This window comes from Hyperolius riggenbachi, chromosome 5 (genome assembly GCF_040937935.1).
Source record: "Hyperolius riggenbachi isolate aHypRig1 chromosome 5, aHypRig1.pri, whole genome shotgun sequence".
Lineage (NCBI taxonomy): Eukaryota > Metazoa > Chordata > Amphibia > Anura > Hyperoliidae > Hyperolius > Hyperolius riggenbachi.
The window spans coordinates 205,001,670-205,023,949 of NC_090650.1; the positions used below are offsets into that span (position 1 = coordinate 205,001,670).

A 22,280-nucleotide genomic window follows, 5' to 3' on the forward strand; every position below is an offset into this window, starting at 1 on the left:
CACACACACACACACACACACACACACACACACACACACACACACACACACACACACACACACACACACACACACACACACACACACACACACACACACACACACACACACACACACACACACACACACACACACACACACACACACACACACACACACACACACACACACACACACACACACACACACACACACACACACACTATATTTGTTTTCCTTGACTGCAGTGTTTGAGTTTAGGTCTTCTTTAAAGAGGTTCTGTGGGATTCTAAAAATCAAACAAGCTGACACTTACCTGGGGCTTCTATTGGCCCTCTGCAGTTGTAATGTCACGCGCCGTCCTCCTACTATGCTCCGTTCCCCGCCGCCGGCCCCGGTTTAATATTCATCTAAACAGACGAATAATGCTCACTCCCGCTCGCGTCATCGGGAGCTTACTGTGCAGGTGCAGTACGAAGTTTTCTTGTACTGCGCCTGCGCAGTAAGCTCCCGATTATGCGCGTGGGACCAACCACGCGCGCAGTCATGGCCTCGCAGCCGCAGTATAATCACTCGCGTGATTACACAGAGACCAGCGGCGGGGAACGGAGCATCCGAAGAGGACAGCTTTTTTTCACTGTAGTGGTCCTTTAAACAGTTGAAATTTGACAGTTGGAAAATTACAGTTTAAAAAAGAGTTAGAAAATGGCAGTTGAAATGTCATTTTTCATCTGCCATTTTCCAACTGTCCATCCAACTCTATCGTGAGGAGGTGGACTAGTCCAAAACCTGTTGGTTCTGTCAGCTTTTAATGGGAAGGTCCAAGCAACATAAAAAAATGAGTTCCACTTACCTGGGGCTTCTACCAGCCCCATGCAGCCATCCTGTGCCCTCGTAGTCACTCACTGCTGCTCCAGTCCCCCGCTGGCAGCTTGCCGACCTCGGTCGGCGGGCCGCATTGCGTACATTTTTGCGCATTCCCACTAGTGCAGGAACATTAACACATACATTTTTACGCGTTACTGGTTCAATTCGTAAATTTTTACGCAATGAACCAATAACGCGTAAAAATGTATGTGTTCATGTTCCTGCACTAGCGGGAATGCGTAAAAATGTACGCAATGCGGCTCGCCGACCTCCGAGGTCGGCATGCTGCCAGTGGGGGACTGGAGCAGCAGTGAGTGACTACGAGGGCACAGGATGGCTGCATGGGGCTGGTAGAAGCCCCAGGTAAGTGAAACTCATTTTTTTATTTTGCTTGGACCTTCCCTTTAACCACTTGAGGACCGTGGGCTTTACACCCCTTAAGGACCGGCCACTTTTTTTCCATTCAGACCACTGCAGCTTTCACGGTTTATTGCTCGCTCATACAACCTACCATCTAAATGAATTTTGCCTCCTTTTCTTGTCACTAATAAAGCTTTCTTTTGGTGCTATTTGATTGCTCCTGCGATTTTTACTTTTTATTATATTCATCAAAAAAGACATGAATTTTGGCAAAAAAAAATGATTTTTAAAAATAAGTAAAATTTCTGTATACATGCAGCGCGAAAAATGTGGACAAACATGTTTTTGATAAAAAAAACCCAAAAAAAAACCCGATTCAGTGTATATTTATTGGTTTGGGTAAAAGTTATAGCGTTTACAAACTATGGTGCAAAAAGTGAATTTTCCCATTTTCAAGCATCTATGACTTTTCTGACCCCCTGTCATGTTTCATGAGGGGCTAGAATTCCAGGATAGTATAAATACCCCCCAAATGACCCCATTTTGGAAAGAAGACATCCCAAAGTATTCACTGAGAGGCATAGGGAGTTCATAGAAGATATTCATTTTTGTCACAAGTAAGCGGAAAATGACACTTTGTGACAAAAAAAAAAAAGTACCATTTCTTCTAACTTGCGACAAAAAAAAATGAAATCTGCCACGGACTCCCCATGCCCCTCTCTGAATACCTTTCCAAAATGGGGTCATTTGTGGGGTGTGTTTACTGTCCACATTTTGGGGGGTGCTAATTTGTAAGCACCCCTGTAAAGCTCATTGGACTTTGGGCCCCTTAGCGCAGTTAGGCTGCAAAAAAGTGCCACACATGTGGTATTGCCGTACTCAGGAGAAGTAGTATAATGTGTTTTGGGGTGTATTTTTACACATACCCATGCTGAGTGGGAAAAAGATCTCTGTAAATGGACAATTGTGTGTAAAAAAAAAAATTAAAAAATTGTCATTTACAGAGATATTTCTCCCACCCAGCATGGGTATGTGTAAAAATACACCCCAAAACACATTATACTACTTCTCCTGAGCACGGCAATACCACATGTGTGGCACTTTTTTTGCAGCCTAACTGCGCTAAGGGGCCCAAAGTCCAATGAGTACCTTTAGGATTTCACAGGTCATTTTTGTTTCAAGACTACTCCTCACGGTTTAGGGCCCCTAAAATGCCAGGACAGTATAGGAACCCCACAAATGACTCCATTTTAGAAAGAAGACACCCCAAGGTATTCTGTTAGTAGTACGGTGAGTTCATAGAAGATTTTATTTTTTGTCACAAGTTAGCGGAAATTGATTTTAATTGTTTTTTTTTTTTGTGTCATTTTCCGCTAACTTGTGACAAAAAATAAAATCTTCTATGAACTCACCATACTCCTAACGGAATACCTTTGGGGGTCTTCTTTCTAGAATGGGGTCATTTGTGGGGTTCCTATACTGCCCTGGCATTTTAGGGGCCCTAAACCGTGAGGAGTAGTCTTGAAACCAAATGTCGCAAAACGACCTGTGAAATCCTAAAGGTACTCATTGGACTTTGGGCCCCTTAGCGTACTTAGGGTGTAAAAAAGTGCCACACATATGGTACCGCCGTACTCAGGAGAAGTAGTATAATGTGTTTTTGGGGTGTATTTTTACACATACCCATGCTAAGTGGGAGAAATATCTCTGTAAATGACAATTGTTTGATTTTTTTTTTACGTACAATTGTCCATTTACATAGAAATTTCTCCCACCCAGCATGGGTATGTGTAAAAATACACCCCAAAACACATTATACTACTTTTCCTGAGTACGGCGGTACCACATGTGTGACACTTTTCTGCAGCCTAGGTGCGCTAAGGGGCCCAACGTCCTATTCACAGGTCATTTTGAGGAATTTGTTTTCTAGACTACTCCTTGCGGTTTAGGGCCCCTAAAATGCCAGGGCAATATAGGAACCCCACAAGTGACCCCATTTTAGAAAGAAGACACCCCAAGGTATTCCGTTAGGTGTATGGCGAGTTCATAGAAGATTTTATTTTTTGTCACAAGTTAGTGAAAAATGACACTTTGTGAAAAAAACCAATAAAAATCAATTTCCGCTAACTTTTGACAAAAAATAAAATCTTCTATGAACTCGTCATACACCTAACAGAATACCTTGGGGTGTCTTTTTTTCTAAAATGGGGTCATTTGTGGGGTTCCTATACCGCCCTGGCATTTTACGGGCCCAAAACCGTGAGTAGTCTGGAAACCAAATGTCTCAAAATGACTGTTCAGGGGTATAAGCATCTGCAAATTTTGATGACAGGTGGTCTATGAGGGGGCGAATTTTGTGGAACCGGTCATAAGCAGGGTGGCTTTTTAGATGACAGGTTGTATTGGGCCTGATCTGATGGATAGGAATGCTAGGGGGGTGACAGGAGGTGATTGATGGGTGTCTCAGGGGGTGGTTAGAGGGGAAAATAGATGCAATCAATGCACTGGGCAGGTGATCGGAAGGGGGTCTGAGGGGGATCTGAGGGTTTGGCAGAGCGATCAGGAGCCCACACGTGGCAAATTAGGGCCTGATCTGATGGGTAGGTGTGCTAGGGGGTGACAGGAGGTGATTGATGGGTGTCTCAAGGTGTGATTAGAGGGGGGAATAGATGCAAGCAATGCACTGGCGAGGTGATCAGGGCTGGGGTCTGAGGGCATTCTGAGGGTGTGGGCGGGTGATTGAGTGCCCTAGGGGCAGATGGGGGTCTAATCTGATAGGTAGCAGTGACAGGGGGTGATTGATGGGTAATTAGTGGGTGTTTAGGGTAGAGAACAGATGTAAACACTGCACTTGGGAGGTGATCGGACGTCGGATCTGCGGGCGATCTATTGGGGTGGGTGATCAGATTGCCCGCAAGGGGCAGGTTAGGGGCTGATTGATGGGTGGCAGTGACAGCGGGTGATGGGTGGCAGTGACAGGGGGTGATTGATGGGTGGCAGTGACAGGGGGTGATTGATGGGTGATTGACAGGTGATCAGTGGGTTATTACAGGGAAGGACATATGTAAATATTGCCCTGGCGAATTGATAAGGGGGGGGTCTGAGGGCAATCTGAGCGTGTAGGCGGGTGATTGGGTGCCCGCAAGGGGCAGATTAGGGTCTGATCTGATGGGTAACAGTGACAGGTGGTGATAGGCGGTGATTGATGGGTAATTAGTGGGTGTTTAGAGGAGAGAATAGATGTAAACACTGCACTTGGGTGGTGATCTGATATCGGATCTGCGGGCGATCTATTGGTGTGGGTGGGTGATCAGCTTGCCCGCAAGGGGCAGGTTAGGGGCTGATTGATGGGTGGCAGTGACAGGGGGTGATTAATGGATGATTGACAGGGGATTGACAGGTGATTGACAGGTGATCAGGGGGGATAGATGCATACAGTACGTGGGGCGGGGGGGGGGGTCTGGGGAGAATCTGAGGGGTGGGGGGGTGATCAGGAGGGAGCAGGGGGGGGGGGGGATAAAAAAAAAATAGCGTTGACAGATAGTGACAGGGAGTGATTGATGGGTGATTAGGGGGGTGATTGGGTGCAAACAGGGGTCTGGGGGGTGGGCAGGGGGGGTCTGATGGGTGCTGTGGGCGATCCGGGGCAGGGAAGGAGGGAAATCAGTGTGCTTGGTGCAGACTGGGGTGGCTGCAGCCAGCCCTGGTGGTCCCTCGGACACTGGGACCACCAGGGCAGGAGGCAGCCTGTATAATACACTTTGTAAACATTACAAAGTGTATTAAACACTTTGTATGCGGCGATCGTCGGGTTAACATCCCGCCGGCGCTTCCGTATGGCCAGCGGGATGTTGCGGCGGGTGAGCGGCGGCAGGCGCCGGCGGAGGATCGCGTCACGGATGACGCGATCGCTCCGCCCATGCCCCTACAAGGACCGCCGCCATTTGTCTATACAGCGGTCCTTGCGGGGTCCACTTCTCGGCCGCCATTTGTCAATACGGCGGTCGGGAAGTGGTTAAAGCAGACCTAAACTCAGAGCCTCCTCTCTGCTCTAAGGAGATGAGCAACAGCATAATACATTTAAAGAAAAACGTTTGTTAAAACTTACAGAAATCTTACTAAAACCCTGCAGTGTTTACTTTCTGGTGTCCTAGGAGCACAAAAGGGTTAACCTACTGTTTACATATTAGCTTAAACTATGGCACAGTGTGGCACACCTGACAACCCTAATTTACACTTGCTGTTTACTTTCTAATGAGGCCTAATTAGACGGGCTAATCTCTCTAGACCAGAACTTTGCACCTGTGGTACGCGTACCACCGGTGGTACTTTGCTGTTGGCCAGGTGGTACACTCACTTTAATGCCCGCATGCCACTTGTTCTGTCCTGTCTCCACAAAGTTTGCCCCTCCCCCGCTCCTTGTTGTGCAGCTCTGCAGCATACTTCACACCTCAGATCAGTAGGGAAGAGACTGGCCAACGGTGCACAGTGATGGCGCACATTTACAGAAAGTGACTGAAAGATCACTGCTCACTTCCTGTACTTGAAGTATACACGCCGTCACTGCGCACCATTTGCCTAGCTGCCTCTTCACTGCGGCTGGCTTACCGATGATCTGAGGTGTGAACTATATCGCAGGGCAGCAAAGCAGGGAGTGAGTAAGGGGGGAGCCGAACTTTGTGGTGAGTCACTGCCTAGCTCTCAGCTCTCTGGTGGTGGGACCAGGCTACCTATAATTAAGCGGGTGGGGGGGGGAGAGGGGAACTCGTTTACACTTAATCAGTTGGTATGCATTAGTGTGTGTTGGTAGGCGTTAGTATGCATTTTCCCATAGCAGTGCATTGGGAAAAAGCTTTCAGTTAAAACGCGTTAAGTGTGACAGGTGCCATAGGAAAACATGGGACTTACTTAGAAAATCAGTTTTTTTTCAGTTATAACTGAGAGCTATTGATTAAGTGTTAAAGGGCCCTACGGCTATCTATATTGGCAATCTACCTCTAGATTGCCATGCCAATACTCACAATATGTAGGCTAGCAATCTAATTGTAGTCTTTTTTTCCCCACCAATGCCTCCTACTTTTCCACTCCCAAATGCCTCTTTTTCTTTAAGTGTACCTGTTAGAAAAAAGTGCCCCAGGAGGTACTTACCCCAGGGAAGGGGAGGCCTTTGTATCCTAAAGAGGTTTCCCCCTTCCTCCTCAGTAGATGGGATCCAGCGGGATACACCTTATCGGTATGTGCGCTTGTGTAGTTGCTGCTCTCCGTTCAGGTTCCATCAGAAACAGCCAAGCCTGATTGCATCCATTCTACTGTGCAGGCACACTGGTGGTACTTGAAAGTTTTCAGGCAATAAAAGTGGTACAATTAGTGAAAAGGTTGAAAAGCCCTGTTTTAGGGGACGTTAAGGTCGCATAACGTACCCCTAGCGTTGCGCCTGGTGGTGTTGGAGGATGCGAGAGTGAGCCGCGTTGTGCGGCTGTTGGTGCACCTTTTTTGTCTGATACTCTGCGGGAACCTCGTGATCGGAACACTCCGCATCACGTGGTCCCGCCAGCCAATCGGCGGCTGCTCCAGGAAGTAAACACTGCAGTAGTGATGGGAAGTCCGGCTCTTTTCAATGAATTGATTCATTGAAAAGAGCCGGACTTCCTATTTCTATTGTTCAGAATCGATTCAGAGGCAGAGCAGCAGGACTGAACCTAGTAATGGGAAGTCCGGCTCTTTTCAATGAATCTATCCGAACTTCCCATCACTACACTGCAATGCTGTGAATATTAATTAGCCATGTGGCTAACAATAGCGGACTCTCCCCTCCTCCTCAAAAAAACAAAAAAAACAAAACACAATACTGAGCATGTGCAAACAGTCTAACCAACGCACAGCATGCTGCACTTTCAAATAACGTCCAGCGTTACACTGTAACGCAACGTGGGCACTGTGAACAACCCCATTGATTTTTCATTACTGTGAGTTGGGCTGCGTTACAGGCTGCTCTAACGTGCACCTGTGACATCCCACTGTGAAAGCAGCCTTAAAGAGACTCTGTAACATTAAAAAGATCCCCTGGGGGGTACTCACCTCGGGTGGGGGAAGCCTCCGGATCCTAATGAGGCTTCCCACGCCGTCCTCTGTCCCACGGGGGTCTCGCCGCAGCCCTCCGAACAGCCGGCGACTGTGCCGACTGTCAGTTCAATATTTACCTTTGCTGGCTCCAGCGGGGGCGCTGTGGCGACTTTCTGCACGGAAATAGACGGAAATACCCGATCTCCGTCGGGTCCGCTCTACTGCGCAGGCGCCGGAAACTTGCACCTGCGCAGTAGAGCAGACCCGACGGTGATCGGGTATTTCCACCTACTTCGGCGCCGAGAGGCATCAGAGCGCCTGCGCAGGAGCCAGGAAGGTAAATATTGTGTCACAGCTGTACGGAGGGCTACAGCGAGACCCCCGAGGGACGCAGGACGGCGTGGGAAGCCTCATTAGGATCCTGAGGCTTCCCCCACCCGAGGTGAGTACCCCCCAGGGGCCGTTTTGTCGTTACAGTTCCTCTTTAATGCACCGATAGTGCTAACCATACAATTCAGACCACTGCGTGGCTTATATTGTTAATGCACTCTTGTTATGTTGGATGTTTTTAATGGGATGATTTTTAACTTGGGGCTATGGTCCCATGCACTTTGTGAAACAGCGGCTCGTAATAAAACTATTTTGGTACTATGCACATGCAGCAGCTCGGGTCATTTTTTTTTTTTGTGTGTGTGTGTATGTGTGTTATAATTACCTGGGGGGTTGTCTTTTTGTAAATCGCTACCCAAGGCTTCCTGAATGTATGTGTATGGGGAGTTGTGCAGATGCTGAACGCACCTCCCGTGTCCCAGCGTCCCTCTCCTTTCTCAGGTGCAAGTGCCTGTAATCTACTTCCTGGTTAGTGCCACCGACCCGGACATACTACCAGGGCTGTGGAGTCTGAGTCGAGGAGTCGGGGCAATTTTGGGCACTCAGTCGTGGTTTCGGAAACTGAGGAGTCGGGAGTCGGAGTCGCATGATTTTTGTACAAAATCCACAGCCCTGTTAAGTATTAGACTAAGGAGTCGGAGTCTGAGCAATTTTGGGTACCCGGAGTCGGAGTTGGAGTCGGAGTCGTGGTTTCAGAAACTGAGTCGGAGTTAGAATCGGAAGATTTTTGTACCGACTCCACAGCCCTGCATACTACGCTACACATGCGCAGTATGTCCGCTAGGGTGCCTTGCGAACGCCCCACTGGTGACGTAACGTGATGTTGCCAGTAGTATGTCCTGGTCCGGAGGGCACTGGTAAGCATCCACACAACTCCCCATACACACATATTACATTTTTTTTATTAAATTATTGCTAAGGTGTCCTTTAAGGCCTCTTTCAGATGGAAGGCAAAACTGCATGTTTAATGTGTTGCTAAGTTTCCCAATAGCTAGGAGTGTCTTTGCAAAAATAAAAATAAAAAAAGCAACCAGTTTGGGAGCATTTGTAACCACACATGGCAGCACTTAAATTGAACCTGAGGTGAGAGGCATATAGCGACTTTTAAATAGTGAACGTTGCATGGCTGTCCTGCTAATCTACTGCCCCGAATACTTTCAGGACAGCTGTAGTGAGACGAATATGGAGGCTGCTATATTTATTTCCTTTAAAACAATACCAGTTGTCTGGCAGCCCTGCTGATCTATTTGGCTGCTGTAGTGTCTGAATAACACCAGAAACAAGCATGCAGCTAATCTTTTCAGATCTGACAATGTCAGAAACACCGGATCTGCATATGCTTGATCAGAGTCTATGGCTAAAATTATTAGAGGCAAAGGATCATCAGGATAGCCAGGCAATTGGTATTGCTTAAATGGAAAGATGTCCTATCCCTCTTGCTTCAGTTGTCCTTTCAGCCATAAACCCTGAACAAACGTGCAGATCAGATGTTTGACAAATCTCACAAAATTGGCTGCATGCTTGTTTCAGCAGGGTGATATACAGTGCTGCCTATAATGATTCATACCCCTGGCAAATTTTGACTTAAAGTTGCTTTAATTCAACCAGCAAGTAATTGACGGAAAATGACATAGATGTCTCTCAAAAGATAAGACGATGTACAAGAGGCATTATTGTGGAAAACAAACATTTCTCAGCTTTTATTTACATATGAGCAAAAAGTGTCCAGTCGGAAATTATTCATACCCTGTCACAGTCTGTGGGAAAATCCAAAGTTCTATACCATTCCAAATAGTCCAAGCTGTTCTAAAGTATCCTAATTACCCTGATAATTGGGAACAGATGTTTTAATCAACTCAACAGGTGAAAACCAGCAGCTCTCTGCAGTTGGTTTGTGGACAGTCATGGCTAAGGGCCCGTTTCCACTAGGGCGGAAACCGCCGCGATTCCACAGAGTTTCCCCGCACATGAATCACATGAGGAAATGTGGTGGGATCCTAATGCTTTGAAGGTGTTTTTCTGCCAATGGACCAGGGAACCTAATCGCAGTAAATGGCACTATATAAAAAAAAAAGAGCAATACATGAGGATTCTCAGCGACATCAGGCAGTATGTAGAGAAACTTGGCCTTGGGCACCAGTGGACATTTCAGCATGACAATGAACCAAAACACACAGCAAAAGTGGTGAAGAAATGGTTAGCAGACAACAACATTAACGTTTTGGCCTAGCCAGAGCCCTGACTTGAATCTGTGGAGGGAGCTAAAGATTAGGGTAATGGCAAGAAGAAGATTTGGAGCTCATTGCTTAAAGTGGACCCAAATTAAAAATACAAGATTTCAGAAATAAAATCTATTTTCTAAATTATAATAATAAATTGCAGCCTTTTTTCAGCTGCATGATGACAAATATAAAATATTTTAAATTTATTGGGGGAACCCCTCCCTTCTTTTCAAATTGCCGGGATTTTTCCGGCAAACTGGTGGAGTAGATGGTGTCCGGCAAAGAAGGAATTGCTAATGGCTGCCCCCAGTATAACCCTAGCTATGAAAAGAGAAGGATGAAAAGCATGCACTGAAATGATCAGAAGTTTGAAGGAGTGTTTATTTATCTTTGTATGTGTCAGAGTGGTGCAACTAAATATTTTTAATTAAAAAAATGTTTGGTTTGGGTCCGCTTTAAGATGAATGGGCAAAAATACCCATGGAGACATGCAAAAAGCTGGTCTGCAATTATAGGAAGCGTTTGATTGCTGTAATAGCCAATAAAGCCTTTTCTATTGATTATTGAGAAGGGTATGAATAAATTTGGACAAGACACTTTTTGCTCAAATGTAAATAAAAGCTGAGAAATGTTTTTATTATTTATTATCTTTTGGGAGACACCAATGTAATTTCCCATCAAAAAGATTTCTTGCTGGTTGAAAAAAAAGTAAATTAGGTAAAAATTTGCCAATGGTATGAATAACTATGGGCAGCACTGTAGACACTACTGACCAGAAAGATCAGCAGGACTGCCAGGCAACCAGTATTGTTTAAAAGGAAATCCCTATTGCAGCTTCCATAGATTTTAAGATGTGGTGTGTCTACTTGTACAAAAAAGTACAATGCCTCATACCAAGTATATTGCTGTAAGCTGGTTATGTGAAAGAGCCCTTAGCTAGACCAAGTATGCAGACCAAGTAATCAGACTGACGTGTTTGTTTCAGGTGTGTAGTTCAGACACTACTGAAGCCAGCAGAGCAACCAGGCAATTGTTGTTGTTTAAATGGAAATTCGTAGAAGTATTGTTTCAACAGTTATGACTGCTTTGAAAATTTTATAAATCTAATATTTGACTAAAGATTTATGATGTGATGTGCTGAGCCTGGACTTTTGCATCACTTATTGTTTACTTTCACAACAACAAACAAGATGTTGGCAGTTATTGAAAACCTTTAACCTTTAAGAAAATTTCATGCAGAATTGATCCATGTATTGCCAGTAATGAATGTATGATGGTAATGGATATTTTTTTTTCTTTTCTTCTCCCCTTCTAGCACTAATCTGTCACTGTGAACAGTGTATGAAAGACAACCAAACTTGCATTACCAGCGGAGTATGCTTATCAACAGTAGCACATCATGATGGGAAAGACATACACAACAGCTTGTGTGTTCATGAACCCGACCTTGTTCCAAAAGACAGACCGTTTGTTTGTGTGTCTAGCTCTAATACCAATGGCATTCGCAGTTATAACTTTTGCTGTCATGAAGATTTTTGCAATATAAAAATTTATTTTCCAGAAGGTAATTGCATTTATTTTTTTATGGTTTAGAATGAGCATTATACAAAATGAATGCATATTGCTGTTATAAATGTTTGCCTCTTGGCTTGTCATTTATTTTCTTCAGTTTTAAATTTTAAGGGTTTAATACTGTTCTGTTTCATTTGTTTTTACAGATCCATCACCAAAACCTGTTACAGTTTTATCTCCAGTGGAGTTAGCAGCCATTATTGCTGGACCAGTTTGTTTTATTTGTATCTTACTAATGTTAATCATCTATATCTGTCACAACCGTTCTGTTATTCATCATCGTGTTCCAAATGAGGAGGATCCTTCATTGGACCGACCCTTTATATCAGAGGGGACAACCCTTAAAGATTTGATTTATGATATGACTACTTCAGGATCAGGTTCAGGTAACGTCGCTTGTTTTTATTTTTGTCCCCCCCTCCCAAGCGTGCATCAGCCGTCATTACTAAAAACTGTTTTCTGATGTTTTGGTATGCAACCAACCGTACCTTACTTGAGTGTACTTTACATTTGCAGGGCTTTGGACTATTGTTTACACCAGAAATGTATTAATTCAGGTGGTTTTACATTGCAGTGTGTGGACATGTCTTGGCTTGAGTTGAGCTTATTAACCCATTAGCAGCTTCAGTAGCGTTCTCGTTTGAGATAAGTGCATTGCTTTTGACCTCAGTTGACATAACTGGTTGTGCTGTAAATTCTTTGAATGCTTTGATCTCTCTCCCTAGCAGAAAATGTAGAAACTAAAAGCAGAAGTCCTCTGTTATTGTCTCACTGCCCCCTAGTGACAAGTGGCCGTAAATACACATTACAGCAGTACTAATTAGAAGCAAGAAGATGTAACATTTAAAAAAAAAGTGCTAAAATAAATTGGCCTGGAGCACTTACAAGCCTCTAAATTGGCTGCTAGAGGGGTAAAGGCATTTAAGCACAACAAAATCAACAGTTCAACGAGTGTTCAGTATACCTTGTTTGGTGAAATTTCATAACATGGCTACAATAGAATGAAATGTGTCTGTAACTCTTCTAAATCTAAAAAGAACTTGATGCAATGCCAAAATGTTTATGAAACATTCATGGTATAATTTGAAAGGATCTTTTTGAATGTGAGGCTTTCTAGGCCAGTTTGTCCTTCCTTATGCACAGAGTAATATCTAATCACAAAGATTCAGCTCTCTGAGACTGTATTATGCAGTTGGAGGGGTACATATTGCAATGAATCGGGGCACAAACCCCTTCTCTTTAACCTCCTTAGCGGTAACCCAGAGTCAAGCTCGGGACGGAAATCCGCAGCTCAGAGCGGTAACCCCGAGCTGGAACCATGGAAGGTGTGTAATGTGCGGGGCTGCCGCAGATCTATCTAGTGGTATGATTTTTAGAGTCTAAAAGCTTGTGAAAAAATTGCACCCCTTTTTTAGACAATAAAATCTGGAAGTAATCATACCGCCAGGGAGGTTTAAAGAAAGCAGGAACAAGAAATTAACAAGTTTTTTTTTTTTTTTTTTGGCTTTAATAGAAAGCAGAATTCTTCTTGAGAAATATTACTGTATAATTTTTGTCATTGAAGGTCTGCCCTTACTCGTGCAAAGGACTATTGCAAGAACTATAGTGTTACAAGAGAGCATTGGAAAGGGTCGCTTTGGTGAAGTGTGGCGTGGCAAGTGGAGAGGAGAAGAAGTGGCTGTAAAGATTTTCTCATCCAGAGAGGAGCGCTCATGGTTCCGTGAGGCAGAAATCTATCAAACTGTAATGCTGCGCCATGAAAACATCCTAGGCTTTATTGCTGCTGACAATAAAGGTTGGTACTTCAAGTGTTAAAAAATGCAAAGTGGGTCTCTATCACGCTAAAAAAAAGTTTAAAGTAAAGTGTTAATGACTTTGTCAGGTTTTAATTCAGAATCGATAAAAATTGTATTGGGCCAAAAAAAAGCATACACTTAAAAGGAATTTGACTAGGCAGTTGATAAGATACAAGCAAAACAATACAAGGACCACTATGTATATGTGTATATGTAGATAGATAGATAGATAGATAATATGTATGGAATGAGGGGTCCGAGACAATCTTGGTCACTCTTTCTGCACCTGCTAGCATAAAGATCCTGCAGGGGAAGGTAAACTACAGCCAATTATCCTTTCCGCTGTTTGGATGATGTGCTGCAGTCTCACCTTTTCTGGTATGAGCAGGAGCTGAACCAGACAGATGTCATGGATTTGATGGCCACAGTGTGGTCCCTCACTCCCTGTCACCTGCAAAAGGAAATGGCTCAAAATCTTTTCAGCTGTAAAACGGGTTCAGTCAAAGTGTTTAGTTAATTACCTTAGTTTATATGCAAAGGTTTTTTTGTTTTGTATTGCGCTACTATTGCGAGAGAGCTTTATTTTCTGTCCTGACAAGAGGGTACGAGTCATGTAACAGAGCACTATAATCCCAAAGGTCAGAAAGCCTTATTTTTTCTTTTGAAATTGCGTCACTAATAGAATGAAAGAGGCCCTGTAACAGCTCATAGCAGAACATTAAAAAGTTTATTTAGGATACCCATTTTTATATTCATTATACTGGTTTCAAAATCATATATAACTATGTATTGCATTATATTGGTACATAACCCCACCCTCCCACTGATGCAACTTTGTCTCATAACTGATTTTGCTGCTCACTACATAGACTGAGGGGAGCTCTGTACCTTTGCCACACAAAATACAGGTGATTAGCTAAGCTGTTCGTTATAACTGCTGTAGGCCTCTTTCCTACAGTAGCCTGAATACTGTGGATTCACTGCCTTTCAGCTGCTCCTGTGCATCAGCTTGGTGCTTACTAGCACTTGGCATGGAGGATGGAAAGACAGCACCTCTATGAAAGTGCCCATGCTCAGATACAAGTGTCTTTTTGGCTCCAGGCAACACCTCCGTATGTCAAACAGTGACACGTGGTGTTCCCAGAAGCTACCATTTAGCTGCATGAAATTGCAACTGAAAAGCTCTTGTAGCCAGCAGATGGAAGGCTGAACTAACCAACATACAAAAGTAGTTCAGTCATCCAAGGAAAATATGCAGCAAGAGTGAAATCTGCTCAACCTTTTTCATTGGGGCAGTGCGGAAACCAAGTGACTCTGGAGAAAGAAGGTTCTGCACAATACCAATCGAAAAGTATAAATTTGCCTTTATTAGAACAAGTATAAAAAAAAGTTACTGACATGTTTCGGACTCGCAATGGTCCCTAATCATAGTAAAAGTTCACAGTGCACTGCACAACATATATGTAGGCAACATCCCTTCTACAAGCACAAGGGACACACCCCAAGGACGAAGAGGAGGGAAAGGTCAAGGATAAGAATTAGTGTCCCATAAATGTATTAAAAAAACAAGTGATGTATATGAAAAAGACGAGGGAAGAAAACCAAGAGACATAAGTTATCACAAGGAATATGCAGAAAGGGCAAAATGGGTCATATCACATTGAGCTAGGAAAAATACAAGGAGAGAGAGAGTTGGCGCATTGTATTAGATAACACTGCAGAGAGGTACATAGAAATACAAAAGATGATATCCATAAACACAAGTGTACCTCATACATATGTACACGTCATACATTATATACCATAAAGTTAGACGTCCTCTGGTTACACAGCTCAAGTCCTATCTTGTATTTAAACCATATTGTGACCGTGGCCCCAACTGGAAAATTCAGTAAGCCTCCCAAGTTAGTAGTAATTTCAGCATGCCCCCCCCCCCCCCCCCCCCCCTCTAACGGGTCTTGAAATGTGCTCAAATATCTTGGAAGAAAAAGGACATGTCACCATGATGAACCTGGCGAAAGTGTCTGGAGACATTGGAAATTTGTGTTGTAAGCCATCCTGGACCTCTATAGATTGGTAGTACAGCCCACGTATTGTATAGCACAAGCAGAGCATGTGATAAGATCTATCACACATTTTGTATGACCATTAATATATTCCTTATTGGGAAACATTTGACATTGAACAAGGAGAGACTACCTTTTGGATATTTAATGTACATAACAGTATTGGCATGTTGATGTGCCACACTTATATGAGCCAACCGTATTTAACCAACATGGACGACATGAAGTACACAGGCTGGGGGAAAGAATACTCCGTAAAGTTGGAGCTTGTCTACTGGCAAATTTGACACCTGTTGCAAGAACAGTTTGGATATGTACATCAGCATGCAATACTTTTATAATGGAAATATAAACCATTTTCTCAGCAGCATGTTGGCCTTGCACTGTAGGGGTAGTACTTAAAAGTAGATATTTGTGTCAAGGGCCAACCTCTTACCCTAGAGATCATCCAATTTGGATATCCTTGATCCTGAAGACTAGAGGTCACAGTGTCAAATTCCATATGTAGGGAGTCGTCACTGGAACAATTGCGACATGCAGTTATAAACTCACTAACCGGAACTGCTCGAATTGTATGCAGGGGATGACGCGTGTTCACTCTGAGCGTAGAATTCCCACCACAGGGCTTCTGATAGGTGGAGGTTGAAACTGTGTTTGTAGAAGGATCTCCGAGGTTGACATCCAAGTAACTGATCTCCCTGGGTGCACATTGAATAAAGTGAATTACAGGTTAAGTGAGTTACAATTGAGGTAATCAACAAACCTGGAAGCCTTGTCGGGCGTGCCGTCCCAGATGACCAAAAGGTCGTCTATGTACCTGAAATAAATATTCTCATCCGCAAATGGGTAAAGCTCCTTCCACCAGCCCATGTACAAATTGGCTAGGGATGGGGAGATTTTAGCTCCCATAGAAGCCCACACCACTGTAAAAAGAAGCTTAGAATAAAAAAAAAGAAAATAGTTGTGGGTAAGCAGGTACTCGACAGTAAGCCCGATTAAGGTCCTCCGCTCCGAAAATATGCACTGAAGCCTCTCTGTAGCCCTTGCAATGAAGTACGAGCGCAGCAGGTATTGGTGTTATAGCTTACTATGAGGCACGGACTAACCAGCAAGCTCATGGTGACCCAGAACTCATTGGAGTGTGTAAGGGACTACAATGGTCCTAAAAGCCCCCTTACTAAGATGTTAAGAAAAACAAAAGTTTGCTTTCCTAAAACAGAAAGAATTTGCGATAATTCAGGTTGGAGTGAGCTTGAGAAGTCTAGCTTACTATGTAGGGCCTACAATTGTTAGTCTGCTTTTTTTCTGGGTGACTACAGGGTTGTTTAAGACCAAATATATTTTAAGGTAGCCATACACTGGTCGATTTGCCATTAGATCGACCAGCTGACAGATCCCTATCTGATTGAATCTGATCAGAGAGGGATCGTATGGCTGCCTTTACTGCAAACAGATAGTGAATCGATTTCAGCCTGAAACCGATCACAATCTGTTGAGCTGCTCCTGCCGCCTGTGCCCCCTCCCCTATACATTACCTGACGCTGGCTCCCGGGCGTCTTCTCCGCGCTGCACTGCACCGCTCTGTTCTTGCTCCATCCCGGCGCTTCCTGTGTCACTCCGTGACCAGGAAGTTCAAATAGAGCGCCCTCTATTTGAACTTCCTGGTCACTGCAGTGACACAGGAAGCGCCGGGATGGAGCCGGAACAGAGCGGTGCAGTGCTGAGAAGACGCCCGGGAGCCAGCGTCAGGTAATGTATACCTGATCGAAACGGCCGCCGCTAGCGACGCGCACCCTACCCGCGGGCGATCAAGGGTAATTTCCCGCACGGCGCGATCGACGGACCGATCCGATTTTGGGAGGAAATCGGATCGGCGGGTGCGTTTAGCGTGAACGATTGGCGGCAGATTCGATCCCAGGATCGAATCTGCTGTCGAAACGGCCGCGAATCGGGCCAGTGTATGGCCACCTTTAGACTTGATTAAATGAGAAGTGCATGAGGATGGATGTGTGGCCGTAGAGAGATTCTGCAATGAAGTTTTAACAGCAAAACAATAGTACTTAGTTGTTTGTCTACGGCTTTTTATGCATAATACACCTGTTTTTTTTAACATGTTTTTGATTATTTCCTCAGATAATGGCACGTGGACACAACTTTGGTTGGTGTCGGATTATCATGAGCATGGCTCGCTGTTTGATTACCTGAACAGGTATACTGTAACTGTGGAAGGAATGCTGAAACTTTCACTGTCCACTGCAAGTGGCCTAGCACATCTCCACATGGAAATTGTTGGAACACAGGGTGAGTTCAAGCAGTAAAGGCTGAAATGTAGAGCATTCCAAACTAAGTCTGTGTACTGTTCATACATTTGTGTAATATAAAATGACACTTTCTGCTAGTGGAAAATCTTGCAAACAGTGCGTATCCTTTTTCTGTAGTCCTTGCGGAATGTATTGGAGGATGTAATACTTGTATTCCCTATTGCTATTTTTCTGAGCTTTTATTCAGCTAGGCTTTGCTGCTCATATTATTTCACAGATGTCAGAGAGAAAGCTCATGTACTAGGGCCTATCCACTGGATGCCTCATCCGTTTCCGAATTGGACGCGGCACTGGTCGCTATAGCCATGCCATATACTGCTATAGGAAGAGTTTTCCCGGCTGGCTTGCATGCGGGGTGAACCTGTGTATTCGGACGTAGTGGAAATATGCCCTTAATGACAGTACTATAATAATTTAAAGGGATACTGTAGGGGGGTCGGGGGAAAATGAGTTGAACTCACCCGGGGCTTCTTATGGTCCCCCGCAGACATCATGTGTTGGCGCAGCCACTCACCGATGCTCCGGCCCCGCCTCCAGTTCACTTCTGGAATTTCTGACTTTAAAGTCAGAAAACCACTGCGCCTGCGTTGCCGTGTCCTCGCTCTCGCTGATGTCACCAGGAGTGTGCTGCGCAGACACAGACCATACTGGGCCTGCGCTGTGTGCTCTTGGTGACATAAGCGGGATCGAGGACACGGCAACCCAGGCGCAGTGGTTTTCAGACTTTAAAGTCTGAAATTCCAGAAGTGAACCGGAGGCGGGGCCGGAGCATCGGTGAGTGGCTGCGCCAACACAGGATGTCTGCGGGGGACCGTTAGAAGCCCCGGGTAAGTTTAACTCATTTTCCCCTGACCCCCCTACAGTATCCCTTTAAAGCTGAAGTTCAGATATGAGAAAAATCTGAAATTGCATGATGGTAAACTTAATTTACCTTTAAACATGTCCATTCAGTATTCCACTTTATCCTGTATAAACTGCACAAATCTAGGCAAATGGCTCCTGTGGCAGCATGGAGGAGGGCGACACCACTTTGAATCTCCCTATTAGCAGCAGCTTCTGGTAATTCCGCCCTTTCCCCTGTGTGCATCTAATCAGCGTTATGTTGTGACATAGATGAATTGGTCTGCTTAAAGGACAACTGAAGTGAGAGGTATATGGAAATATAAGAGTGAACAGAGGCGCCAGCAGGATAAAAGGTACTAAAAAGTGTAAAATTCCTCGGAAGGTGGTGGTGGACTCGTCTCCTTGAAGTAGGCAAGATACTGTCAGCTTTTTAACAGGTTTATTTATATACTCCAGACAACCATGCAACGCGTTTTGCAGGTATTTTCCTGCTTCCTCAGGCAATAACAAATAGGAGTACACGCAGTACAGTCTGTAGGTCACAATAAGTGCCTTCACAGAGGCGCTTATGGTGACCTTGAGACTGTACTGCGTGTACTCCTATTTGTTATTGCCTGAAGAAGCAGGAACATACCTGCGAAACGCGTTGCATGGTTGTCTGGAGTATATAAATAAACCTGTTGTTAAAAAGCTGACAGTATCTTGTCTACTTCAAGGAGGTGAGTCCACCACCACCTTCTGAGGAATTTTAAACTTTTTAAGAGGAACTGTCACGAAAATGTTAAAATTTAAAACCCATATAAATAAGTACATTTCTCCCAGAGTAAAATTAAACATAAATGACTTTTCTACTATGTTGCTGTCACTTACAGTAGGTAGTAGAAATCTGACATTACTGACAGGTTTTGTGCTAGTCCATCTCTCCATTATTCTTTGTAAAGACATTCCCTGAAAAAGATTTATACAAAGATGCTGACCAGCCTCCCTGCTCGCTGCACACTATTTTGGCAGTTGGACAGATAACCTACCATTCACAAAGTGCTTTTAAAAATAAAGAAAACCCTGAGAACCCCCCTATGTGAAGATGGGCTAGTCCAAAATCTGTCGGTAATGATAGATTTCTACTACTTACTGTAAGTGACAGCAACATAGGAGAGAAGTAATTTATGGCTTATTTTACTCTGGGAGATATGTACTTCTTATTTGTATGTGTTTTAAATGTTAAGATTTTCGCGACAGTTCCTCTTTAGTACCTTTTATCCTGCTGGCGCCTCTGTTCACTCTTATATTACCAATATCCACCCCCTGGTGGAGGGGTCAATACCCATCTCTTTTTTCCTGATCTACAGAGAGCGACTTTTAATCCTGAGTGAGGACAGGTCTAATCTCCTCACCTGCCTGTACAGTGGTTACCTAAGAGGTAACCCACTTTTGTGAGATATACATTATATACTTTTCAATTCCAACCTATTGTTTTGCTTACTACACTATATTGGGCTCTCGGTGTCTCTACTTTTGTTTATCGTTGAGAGGTATATAGAGGCTGCCATATTTATTTCCTTTTAAACTATACCAGTTGCCTGGCAGCCCTGCTGTTCTATTTGTCTGCAATAGTGTCTGAATAACACCAGTAAAAAGCATGCAGCTAATCCTGTCAGATCTGACAATGTCAAACACCTGATCTGCTGCATGCTTGTTCAGTGTCTATGGCTAAAGGTATTAGAGGCAGAGGATCAGTAGGGCTGCCAGGCAACTGGTATTGTTTAAAAGGAAATAAATATGGCAGCCTCCATATTCTTCTCACTTCAGTTGCACTTTAACCCCACCTCTACCTCAGTGAGGTTATTATAGCTGAGCAGTGAAATGCTTAGCTTTAGCAGTGAGCTCACATTCACATCAATGTATACACCACTGGCCCTACTTGTCATGTTATACCCACTGAAACACACTAACATTTAATGAAAGAAACATGGCAGTAGTGTATTGTGGGTTATGTAGTACAGGAGCTGTAGCAATATCACAATTTGTATAAGTGGGTAGGCTGGGAACAAATTAGTCTTACTATGCTTCCAGCAGTGCTGATTGTTAAAAATAATTGTGCATGAAGCTTTAACACAGTACTTCCTGGTACTAAAGTATGACCACAGCATGAATCCTAGACATTTGACCACATACTAGGGCAGTGGTGGCTAACCTTGGCACTACAGTTGTCAAAACTACAACTCCCATCATGCTTCTGCATCATTGAGTTATGCTTACAGCTGTCAGAGTATTGCATTGCCTTATGGGACTTGTAGTTCCATCACAGCTGTAGTGCTAAGGTTAGCCATCACTGTACTAGGGCATACTTGCTGGCTTATAATTGTGAGGTTTGACATAGTCCCACCCCACAAAACCATACTTCAACACGCCTATCTAAATCCTAGAGGCTTAGCAAGGCTTTACATGAGGCCTTCCCCATAACTTTGAGTCTGCTTTTGCTCCATTTCAGAGGCTGGAGTAAGGTCATGGCTATCCTATATCAGAAAGTGTTCACAATTCTTAAACAAAAAAAATATCCTGGTAAATTCTTGTGCACTTTCAAAATAAGAAATGTTAGGGGATGGTAAAGCTACATGGAATGCATCTTCGAGGTCCGTACACACGCCGTACTGCAGGCAACGACTGGTCCGTCGTCACCTCCCGCTGGGTGGGCGTTCCAGCGACAGTCCGGCGTGTGTACAGTCTGTCTGCAGACTGATTCGGCCGTTTCTGAGCGATCCGCCGACAGACTGTACACACGCCGGACTGTCGCTGGAACGCCCACCCAGCGGGAGGTGACGACGGACCCGTCGTTGCCTGCAGTCCGCCGTGTGTACGGACCTTTAGCCTTAGGGGACATGGTCAAACTTCTGCCCATCAACAGAGCTATCTGTTGATGGGCTCTAATCCCTGCCAGCATGTTTTTTTTTTGTTGTGTTTTGTTTTTTACAAATATCGCTTTATTTTATTTTTTTCATTTTTTTTATATACTTGGCCATCCCCTGCCGCCAGCCAATCACCGTGATCGACTTGTCATAGGCATCAGCCTACGACAGCCGATCACTCCTGATCCTCCCAGTGGGACAGTCGTGTCACAGCTCTGCTGTAGATCGCAGCACTGTACAGTCTCCTAGCGGCCGCTGGAAGACTGATGGCAGAGCTCCATCATTCAAGCGAAGATGCGCGTGCAGCTGTGGGCGTGCGTTCTCCTGCAAAACCCCGCCCCAGGACTTCACGCCAATTGGGGTTGAGCGGTCCTAGGGCTGCCGCTGCACCCATGCCAAATGGCATGGAGCGGTCGTTAGATAGTTATAGCCAATGGGAACTGCTTAATTTAAAAAAAAAAAGGTTGGATACTTACCTAAGGAGAGGGAAGGCTCTGGGTCCTAATGAGCCTCCCCTCTCCTCTCCCAGTGCCCTCGGTGCAGCACTGGCTCCCCCATTTAGGTCTTTGGGAGCCGAGACAGGTGGCTCCATACTGTGCACACGCAATTGCGCGGGCGCAGTTTGACTTTCTGAAGTCACCTTCACCGGTTGAAAGGAGCAATATTTGACCAATTTAGTCAAATACTGCTCCTGCGGACAGTGCTGCACCGAGGGCATTTTTATTTTATTTTTTTATTATTAAGCGGTTCCCATTGGCTATAAGGGGTAAAAACCGAGGAACGCGAATCCGTTAAGTCTTTATACCAAGCTTTACATTAAATCTGTAAGAAAAAAAGAAAAAAAATACCTTTTATTCTTGCCTTTCGTGATGTTTGGTTTACAGCTTCCTAGTTC

At 44.4% G+C, this 22,280-nt stretch overlaps 1 protein-coding gene across 2 annotated transcripts in view; it reads left to right on the plus strand.

Annotated features, from left to right (window-relative positions):
• Window positions 1–22,280, plus strand: part of TGFBR1 (transforming growth factor beta receptor 1) — a 99,367-nt gene that overhangs the window by 59,219 nt on the left and 17,868 nt on the right. Inside the window, exons 1-5 of one of the 2 annotated variants that reach the window (XM_068236613.1) lie at window positions 6,231–6,439; window positions 11,197–11,445; window positions 11,600–11,839; window positions 13,018–13,248; window positions 17,449–17,616. In XM_068236613.1, the coding sequence (XP_068092714.1) occupies window positions 6,412–6,439; window positions 11,197–11,445; window positions 11,600–11,839; window positions 13,018–13,248; window positions 17,449–17,616 (916 nt within the window). In that variant the 5' untranslated portion in view covers window positions 6,231–6,411. Of the gene's footprint in view, window positions 1–6,230; window positions 6,440–11,196; window positions 11,446–11,599; window positions 11,840–13,017; window positions 13,249–17,448; window positions 17,617–22,280 lie in introns of those variants that run through there. The other variant, XM_068236612.1, reaches the window with a different exon arrangement.